This window comes from Anneissia japonica, unplaced genomic scaffold (genome assembly GCF_011630105.1).
Source record: "Anneissia japonica isolate Jap-2015-1 unplaced genomic scaffold, ASM1163010v1 scaffold1665_len535045_cov187, whole genome shotgun sequence".
NCBI classification, from domain to species: Eukaryota; Metazoa; Echinodermata; class Crinoidea; order Comatulida; family Comatulidae; genus Anneissia; species Anneissia japonica.
Window position 1 is genome coordinate 36,585 of NW_022727261.1, and position 10,658 is coordinate 47,242.

General features: G+C 35.1%; 1 protein-coding gene across 2 annotated transcripts in view; it reads left to right on the forward strand.

Annotated features, from left to right (window-relative positions):
• LOC117113648 (gamma-aminobutyric acid receptor subunit beta-3-like) overlaps positions 1-8,391 on the forward strand; it is a 32,928-nt gene extending 24,537 nt beyond the window's left edge. Inside the window, exons 6-7 of one of the 2 annotated variants that reach the window (XM_033257053.1) lie at positions 1,672-1,809; positions 6,329-8,391. In XM_033257053.1, coding sequence (XP_033112944.1) covers positions 1,672-1,809; positions 6,329-6,552 — 362 coding nt within the window. In that variant the 3' untranslated portion in view covers positions 6,553-8,391. The other variant, XM_033257052.1, reaches the window with a different exon arrangement.
• The last annotated feature ends 2,267 nt before the right edge of the window (positions 8,392-10,658 follow it).

Here is a 10,658-nt window from a genome sequence, read left to right on the forward strand (position 1 = left end):
ATATAGGTCATATATTATATTATATATATAGTGCTTATCAATATATATATATATTATTATTAATATATATATTTATTATTATTATTAATAATAATAATAATAATAATAATAATAATAATAATAATAATAATAATAATAATAATAATAATAATAATAATAATAATAATAATCATAGATTTTGCAAATAAACCAAACACTGGTGCTAACATATTATTTAAACGGTCCCTACGGATGACAGTCTATAGGACAAACACAATTGGACAATTATGTTACTGGTGATATTTTAGAGAGTGATGTCACCTGCTAGAACTAAACTTGAGCTCTAAACTTAAGCCTATTGGATCACAGAGCGCAACATTCTACACTTGGCGGTTTCTTATAACCGGATATCTAATCTCATAATACTTGTTTCGCCATAAAGAAAATCCATTAACATACAAATGCATTAACATTCAGGACAAAATAAACATAAATACATTAATACAAATACAGATAGAAAAACATCATCATGGTAACGCCGACTATTTATATGTAATATATGTTTCTATCATTTATTGATTTGTTTATATAAATGCCCAGTGCTACGCATATATATAGCCTATATATTATAAGTATATATACATATATATAATATATATATATAAGTATATATATATGTCACTGTTTCATATCTATATTTATTTATAATGACCATTTAGATCTATATAAATGTTTACTATAATGCAACACCTGCTTAAACAGGTATTTCCAAACTAGTCGCCAAGTCATTACTCACTATTGTACAAGTTTCAACAGTTAATATTTTCAAACTGTCTCATAAAAGATGAGCATTTTTAAATTAAATATTTAATTCACCACGTTATTTACTATTCCCAAACGCCAAGTCGTTAATCACTAACTCATAATTTCAGCATTTTTTTTATTTAAAAAATTCTCATCAAATAACCGTTGTGAATATTTTAAAATTTAATATTCAATTAACTGCTAAAACAGGTTTTTTTTTCTTGGTCGTGGTCTTCTCAAGTCGTGAATAATTTCTAACCATAATAAAAAAAGGAATAATTTTTAATACAGCATTTTTTTCAATGATTTAAGTTAATGTTTTCAGTTTCTCGTTTTAGTTTTTCATGTCAAGTAACACATCGATAAATCGATCTTGTTAATGCTTACGGGAAAACATACGGCACTAGAGGACGAATGAGACTGTAACTTATCTTCTGTCTTGTAATTCATCTTAGGCCAGCTTATAGTAATATTAATACTATATTTATTTTATTTTATTTTGTATATGATTATATATATATTTTACTACTCTTGTCTCGTATATTGTATAGACATATGATATGTTACATTCTTTTTAGGCTTTCAAATGTCGTATTAAGTGCTTTTTAGAATACCTTTAACATTATCAAATTATATATTAAATGCTGGCGGTACACCACGGAGATAGTTCTGAAAAGAACTGTTGTGTTCTTGAAAATGTCTCGGCGTTTCCAAGGAGTTTCTTCAATTGTCATCAGGAGAATAATATCAAATAATAATAATAATAATAATAATAATAATAATAATAATTATTATTATTATTATTAAATTATAATTTCATCCACCACTTCCCACGCAAGCACAAACTGAATAATACTTACATAGAAAATTGTGTTTTATTTTTAACAGATGGTTACACAACAGAAGATATCATGTATCGCTGGGAGTATGGCGATAGTTCTATTGAGGGTACAGAGAATATCGACATGGCTCAGTTTACACTCGTCGACTACAGCGTACAAGCAAAAGTTCAAAACTTTTCCACAGGTAAAATCCCATAAAATTCAAATAACGGATCGACAACCAATCGAATGTACGCTTTCATAAACCTTATTAAGTATTATTGTTAGTAAGCAATGCACTGATTTGTTGTTTCTTTGGCCTCGGGGATAGGTGTGTTCTTCAGAAGTCCTACTAGTAATGTGTTGGCCAACGTGTAGCTCAATGTGTGCACGTGGTCTACAGAAGCGAGATAAGCCCCTCTCCCACTAGGGTTTTTTTCAGCACATAACTCGTAACCAACTCTATAAAGTCGTACCTCACTCGTAGCTATCACGTAATAAGCTCGTATAGGTCCTTCCCAAAGATCACGAGTTTTAACTCTTAGAAATCGTACGACTCTTAGGTGAAATAAACCTAGGTGGGAGAGGGGCTACGTCTCGTTAGACGTGATCTAGAAACAACATAATGAAATGTCATTTCATTTTTTTGTACCAGGGACGTTCAATCATTACATTTATTGTGATAGGCCTATCTAGTTTATAGTCACTTCATAAGCCGAATTACAGAATACATCTACAACCAGCGTATGTACAAGAAGCGCGAATACCGCCATAGCCTTTAAAAAGGAATAAGTGCACTTCCACACGCGCACACACGCGTAGTGAGCTATCAATTTACATCAGCAATTATATTGGTCAGGTTTACACGAGATCCCTAGTACTGTATCCGGATATGAAGCTAACCAATCACACGTACGCTTTTCCAATTTCACGTTTCCTATTGGCCAGTGATCCGATCATCTTTTTCTTGGTATCCGGATCGGGATTTCCTTGTATGAACGCATGGGTGAGCGCGTATGTTTGTATAATCCAGATCCTGCTAACCGTTAGCTCCCGTGTGCGAACATAGCCATTGAATGATATCAGTATAGTAACAACAATGGACCTTTCCGCTAAACCCCGCCCCTTGGATATTGTTGCTATGGTCCGACAAAACGACAGTGTAATAAAAAAAAACACAAACACGTGCGTTTGTGGGACACACGTATACTTGTGAGACGCACAAGTTTTTCTGGTCCTGTTGTGATTGGTCAGTTGTAAGTTTGATTGACAGCCTGGAAATGTCCAGTAGTAGTAGTAGTAGTGTAGCAACATCTCATTTGTGTTCGCTTTGTGAATATGAGGGCGCACTATATACAAGTTTAAGGATCATGTCTGCAATTATTTTGATATCTACTTTAAGTGTTGTTTTTGGTACACCGTTCTTATAAAGTTGTTTTTGTTGATGACGCCACCAAATAGGCACTGCGTATCGAAATATAATTGAAGTCACTGATTTATATTTTTTAAATGTTTTTCGAGGTAGAAACAACAAACTGGTAGTAGTAATGTTTCTCTTATAAATATATTCTGTCGCGTAACAACATGCTTGTATTAAGCGTAGGCCTAATGTATTATTTTAATCGAATTAATGACTAAATTATCGTTAATGTCTCATCAAAAAGAATGCACTTCTCAGTTAAGTCTTAGAGTAAAAGTATAATTATTTTGGAACATAAACGTGCTGATGTGTTGATTAAAATCATAAAGTTATAGAATAGAGTGATAACTGTAATTCAGTCGATCCTAAATTATTTTTGTTATGTACCTTAATTTGCTAATGGTCGTTTCAAAAACAATTACATTATAAAGTTTGAATAGGCCTATTATTATAGAACACATTTTAATTTGTGCACGTCGATAGTTTGGACTTTTTTGTGGGGTGCAAATTTGTGTGGTTTACAATTTAAAATAAAATAATGCAAGATGAAATTGCCACTACGTACAATACTTTCGAAATATGCGATGATTGAGTTAATGATGCTTTTCTGAGCGGTCATTTTTGAGACAAGTACATAATGGAACATTCCGCTCCTTAGATATTGTTGCTAAGGTCCCACTGTGTAAAAGCATACGCACACACGTGCGTTTGTGGGACTAGACGTAGGCTGTGTTCACACACGGCAGCTAAGGTCAGGTTCACACGAGAGCCCTAGTATCCGGATCGGGAGATAACCGTTAGCGCTAGCCGTTAGCACCTGTGTGAGAACTCCCGATTGGTTAGCGCTAACCGTTACCAGGATCCGGATACGCTAACCGTTAGCGAGCGCTACTGGTTAGCAAGTTGAGCGCGTTTCTATCATCAACCAATCATATGTACGCATTTCTAATTTCCAGTTTCCTATTGGCCAGTGACTCGATCATCATCTTCTTTGTATCTGGATCGGGGATTGTCTTGTATGAACGCAAGACAGCTAACGTTAGCAGGATCCAGATCCTGCTAACCGTTAGCTGTGAACATAGCGGCTATGTTCACACACGGCAGCTAACGGTTAGCAGGATCCAGATTGCAAACATACGCGCTCACCCGTGCGTTCATACAAGAAAATCCCCAATCCAGATACCAATGTGATGATCGAATCACTGGCCAATAGGAAACTGGAAATTGGAAACGCGTATGTGTGATTAGTTAATGATGAAACGCGCTCAACTTGCTAACCGATAACACTCGCTAACCGTTAGCGTATACTGGTAACGGTTAGCGCGTTCTCACACGGGTGCTAAGGGTTAGCTCTCAATCTGGATACTAGGGCTTTCGTGTGAACCTGACCTGTGTGAACCTGACTAACGTTTGTAGGACACCCGCGTATTCCTGATTAGCCAGTTAAGTTTGATTGACACTCCGGAAAGGTTCATTTTTTATGTCTTTTTATTATACAACACATTACTCGACTATTCTTTTAATAACGCAATGATTAAAACGTAGCCGGCAAGTAAACGCTCACCCGTCCTAATTTCGTCACTAGACTATTAAGCAGACGATGTAACTCAATAATTTCATAATTTCAGTTGACACTTACAACGCCTTCGTTAGTTAAAGTCATTACCAAATATGTACTCTAATAATAGACACCCAACATAGCCCAAGAGTGCATTTATTTTGTGATATAATACAATGTAGGCTACGTTTCGCGAACGATCCGTCGCTTTCTGAAGTAGACTGGTGATGTTATCGCCAGTCTGGTCTGACGTCACCTCGGTGTTGTTGAGGTCGAAGTGCATCGCTGCGTCGTCTACGAAGCCCCTCCCCCCCTCTTAGTGTTGTGGTCCAATATGATATCATCATAGATATGTGATAGAATGTGTCCTCCTTCATCTCTGTTCATAGTATCTGTTGTTTTTCTGATCCATAAAGATTCTCTGACTTTTCGTTCAAACCATGAGCTTTCTTTTAGTAATCACAAGATCAGCAAGGTAGTCCGATTCCAAAATTTTAAATAAATCTGCAATCACCGATCATGTTACACAACTAAATCATATTCCAAATTGGGACATAAAAATACCAGACTGGCGATAACATCACCAGTCTACCTGAGAAAGCGAACGGATCGTTCGCGAAGCGTAGTGTGAGTACTATTGTTTTTTTGGTTTTTTTTGCTGGATCAACACAAATGAAAAAATTCATACAAAATGCTTATATAATGTTTATTGATTTAGCTACAGTGCTTTGTGGTTAGAACAGGGAACAGTGCAATTCCACTGTTCCCTGTTAGAATTCACATTTTTATATGTATTGACTTTGTTCTCCCTGTTTTTTAATATTTAATGAATGACGATAAGTATGATCCTACATGTTATTTTAAATTAATTTTCCACCAATGACGATAACTAATTATATTTAAAATAATTTATATGGATTTGAATTTATGCTCTAAGCTGATTTATTTCTTATATGTTTTTGCTGACGTATTTAATTTGATTAATTGCAACGAGAAAATATAGACTTTTATTTACTTTGCTAAAATTCATTATAGTCAAATTGAGTTTTATAAAAATGTTGCATTTGGTCGATACAAACTTAACCATTGTTTACGTCACCAAATTTGAAATGACAGCTAGAAATTTCAAAGAATGGTTATTAATTCTTGTTTTTATTACTATTGGCCTCTCTTTTCAGGTGGTTACTCGCGTTTGAGTTTAGCGTTCCAGATGCGCCGTAACATAGGCTCACATGCACTGCAAACCTTTCTGCCATGCACCCTGATCGTAATCCTATCGTGGGTCGCCTTTTGGATTAATCACGAGGCCACGGCCGCTAGGGTTGCCCTTGGTAAGGACGGCTCGTTGCTGCGACGATTCACCCTACAGATGCTACACTTGTATCGTCTCCCAAATTACGGCGCAATCAATCCACGCAAATAATACGTAATTAATTGTGTCGTATGCTGAGGGAGGTATTAGGGAGATTTCAAAATTGCAAAGGACATTATTACATGTCGCAAATTTAATATACCGCAAACTTCGAAGTGCCTATCGTACTTATGCACATAACTGTTTTACGTTATTTTTAGAACGTGGAACCGACAAATTCTGCTCTGAAAAGTTGGCGCTAGTTTACTTACGACCTTATACGTCATAAACTGTGATTTTTAAACTGCCTAAAGTAATCATGTGTAGCACTCGGGTGAATCGTCATTAATTTTTATAATGATATTACACCGTTATCTTTTTCTTTTGTAATTTAGGTCAATACCCCCGCCTGACGCTTATTTTTCGGATGCGAAGAAATATAAGTTTTTTCATCCTTCAAACGTTTCTCCCATCGAATCTCATCGTCATATTATCATGGGTTGCTTTTTGGATAAACCACGAAGCCACCTCAGCAAGAGTTGCCCTCGGTAAGCGCCCTCTATCGGTACAACCAACTCTGCTGCATGAGCTTAATAGTTGCCATGGAAATTTATCATGAGGTTTTCCCTTTGTGGCGGGGTCGTGGTGAATCCATATTTACAACGGATCGTTATACTGTAGTTAATCTGTGTTTGTTGTGTTATATGTTTGTTTTCATAATCATGTGTTCATCTGCATTAACATTCATTTTAATTTCATATGAAGTGAAGACCAGTAGACGCGCGAAAAACCAGGCGGAGCAGACTATATACATCCCTGGAAAAAACCAATTGCCACACGTGATGAACGTAGTCCCACGCGAAGTCCTGTAACTATAAATAGTCTTATAACTCATTATATAACTTCACTGGCCATCAAATTATCAAGTTAATATAAAGCATACTAATAATTCACAAGGCAAGACATTGATTTAACTAATTTTAGTATTCAAATGACACATTGTTCATTGCTTATGATTTTTGATTGCTAACGTGAAAATTATAATTATAACCAAGTTTTGTCCATTTATTAGAAAGGGTAAACGCAACTGTCTTGTGGGTATGGTAACACAGTAACTTATAATTTGACAGTTATTCCTGATAATTAGTTTCATACTACCAAGAATTTTATTTGGACAATCTTTAGTCAATGCTTGGAGAAATTAAATCGGCCAAGTGGTTTGTCTGAGGGAAGATTCAATATCAATTGAAAGAAACAAACTCTTGGTAAATAAATTAAATTTCATAAATAAACTTAGGATTCAATAAGTCAGGAAATATGATCCCTAGTCTTTAAGGACCTCTTCTTGTAAAGGAACAATTGTATAATCACTTGTTAATAATAAAAATTAAAAAAAAAAACTTAAGTGGGTCAAACCTTACGAACTGAAGTTTAATAATATATCATTGCTTCAAGAATATAAGCCAATTCGTAGTTAGAACCGCGCATGCTCGTATCAAGGTCATTTGACATAAACACCATTACACAACATAGGTTTATATCGACTAACCTCGATTGACCTTGGATACGAGCATGCGCAGCTCCAACCACGAATTTGCTTATTACCCAGCAAACACAAAACGTTATCACAAACGTTGTGAACGTTATGGTTAGCTTACGAGCCGTTCTAAAATACGTACTGTTGGATATACAAAAGGAGTGTTAACCATTTTCGTGATGATTAATGAGGGCGCACTCCAACCCTAATTTTAAGGTCAGGCAAATTCGAATTTTAACTGGCAGAATAAACACTTTGTATACAAAATCGTGTTTTGAATACCAAACTGCAACGTTATTATAAAGTTGAAATAGCGTAAAAATGTCAGCTGGGTTAAATTGAATTTCTGAGGAACATACTGTAACTTGATGACTAAAATAATTCCATCATGCATGATCATTCAACTGCTTCACATCTTGCTGTAGGTGGCGCTCTGCATGAGCAATTAACATAACGTTAGCTGTTAGCGTAGATTTAACGAATGACGTTTCAGAATCGGCTTTGATGACGACCTGAGACATCTTAATACAGTGTGTATGCTTTGGTTTTCATTTCATAAACTGGACTCATCAGTTAAGTATTTTAATGCATCATGTGTCTATCTCAGTAAAACATGGTTAATGATGTATCAATGTCTACAAAATCTCAAATTATTGATGCATCATTTTGTATTTAATTCGGTTTGTTGGCTGATACCGTAATAAAATAGAGTTTGTTTTTCGTCAACCATGTAAACTAAGTGCATGAAATCATTCATTCATTGTCATGGCTTGATTTCAAAGTATCTTCTCCGTAGATAATAGAGAGCTTTCGATTGAACGATGCGATCTAGAACGTAATGACGTCACTGATATTTGGTCTGCGCATGCGAGAACGTTCTCCTCGCCGTGTGGATTCTAGCACGCAATGTGGCCAAATCTACGTTATATCAAAGAGTATAAATAGAACAAGAGAGCAAAGTCCCGTTCGTAAAAACGTCATGCCTGTGTAGGACGCCAACTAACGGTTGTATATTCTTTTTATTACCCAGTGCAGAGCTGCGCAGCGCGGTAGAAGTACGCCCGCTATAAACTCAGTAAGCAGAAAACAAAAGCACAGTATCTTGTGGAGAACAGATAAACAGACAAACCTACAGTGCGCGGTGCAGTACTGGGTAATAAAACACATCTAGATGTGTATAAGAGACAGGCAGTGACGTAATCAAAACCATTCACTTTTAGGGTGGTAAACATAAACAGTGATAATTACAATAAACATATATTGATGGTATTTTAAGTTACAAAATGAAGATAATTTTGAACAGTAGGATTCAATGGCAGCGTACATGTTTATTCGGTTAACCAGTTATAAAGCATGAACAATTGATAGGCTTAGGTCTATTATGCCAAAACTGTATATTTGTTCAGCAAATAGACCAATCTTAGTTTGTTTAAGGACATTCTTGCCATTCTATATTTATTTTACATACGGTCTACAATTCATTTTCTCAGTAAACGTTCCTAAATCAACAAGAATTGTAAAAAAGGGCAAATGTAATACCGTATTAAAGATCATAGTGAAATTGTAAACTGAATTACACAAAAAAAGCAAATATTTATAAATTTTCATAATTATTAAATACATGTTTACCCCAATCAGCTACCAACCAATCAAAAAGCATTTTTATGTTTACCCCAACAGCTAACAACCAATCAAAATGCATTATTAATGTTTACCCCAATAACTACCAACCAATCAAAAAGCATTTTTATGTTTACCCCAACAGCTAACAACCAATCAAAACACATTATTACTACTCCAACAGCAACCTATCAAAATGCATTATTATGTTTACCCCAACAGCTAACAACCAAAGTGCATTATTATGTTTACCCCAACAACTACCAACCAATCACAATGCATTTTAATGTTTACCTCAACAGCTACCAACCAATCAAAATGCATTATTATGTTTACCCCAACAGCTACCAACCAACCAAAGTGTAGGTAAGCGACTTTCCCAGCAAGATGAAGAAGACGAGGAAGGCTTTCCAATGGACTCACTGAACGGTCTAGGTGGCGGCAGTCAAACTCCGTCTATAAAACAACGTCGGAAAACAAGCCTTGATGGTCGAAGGATCAATCATAATATTGTGTATTGTCCAAGAAGAATAAATAGCCCAATAAAAAAGAATAGAAGACGACCGCGAATCAAGGTCCCGAGTATAAAAGACGTGAACATCATTGACAAGTGGGCACGCATTATTTTCCCTTCCGTATTCCTGATTTTTAATGTGATGTATTGGTCTTTTTATCTCGTTATAACTTGATAGACTTAGCTATTGAGCCGTGTGATTTGTTCATGAATACCGTTCATGTTAAAATCCATTATAAATTATTCCAATAGATGATGATAAAAATCACTATTTTGCAATACACCATTTTCGCCAAAACTTATTATAAAAATGTCCTAGCACCTGGCAACTGGCACCACCCCTGGGAAATCCAGAGGCATTTATCGGAGACCGGTGCACGGCTTTCTTTCTTGTTGTAGCCTTGTCTTTGAAAACAAAACGCCAATACAAAAAAAAGGGAAAAAAAGAGAGCATAAAACCGGCAATGTCTTTGATTATTTTGTTACTGCTGCTTTTCTGGATGTCCCCGGTGAAAAGACGTTGGTGGCACTGTTTTAAAATACAGCCGATAAGATGGTGTATACATCCACAAAATGAAGGAAACATTTTAATGGAACAACGAAAAACAACTTAATGCATAAACATTCTCGCAGAAAAAAATATATATAAAATGTTTTCCTCTATTAGGTCTGCCGTTTTTATGTTAATGTGTAACGTTAATGGTACGTTTAGCAACAGAGGTGAAAACATAGGCCTAATATTAATCTTTCCAGACAGTTAAAACTGTGAATATTTTATATTTAATGTAAAGTTATAAAGATTGTACAAAAATAATATTATTACGTATTTATAAGCCATTTGAAATGAAAATCTGCTTTTTTCATATAATTGAATATGCATATTTCCTATTCATAAATACTGGAGTTGCCTTAATAAATATATATTAATAAATGATTAAATAAATAAAAATAATTTGAAATACATATAACATGAATGCAGATATTCAAACATAATGCATTGATGGCGTCTTTCAAGAGAGCATACTTTTACTGATTCTTAAATAGTGTCTGTCTA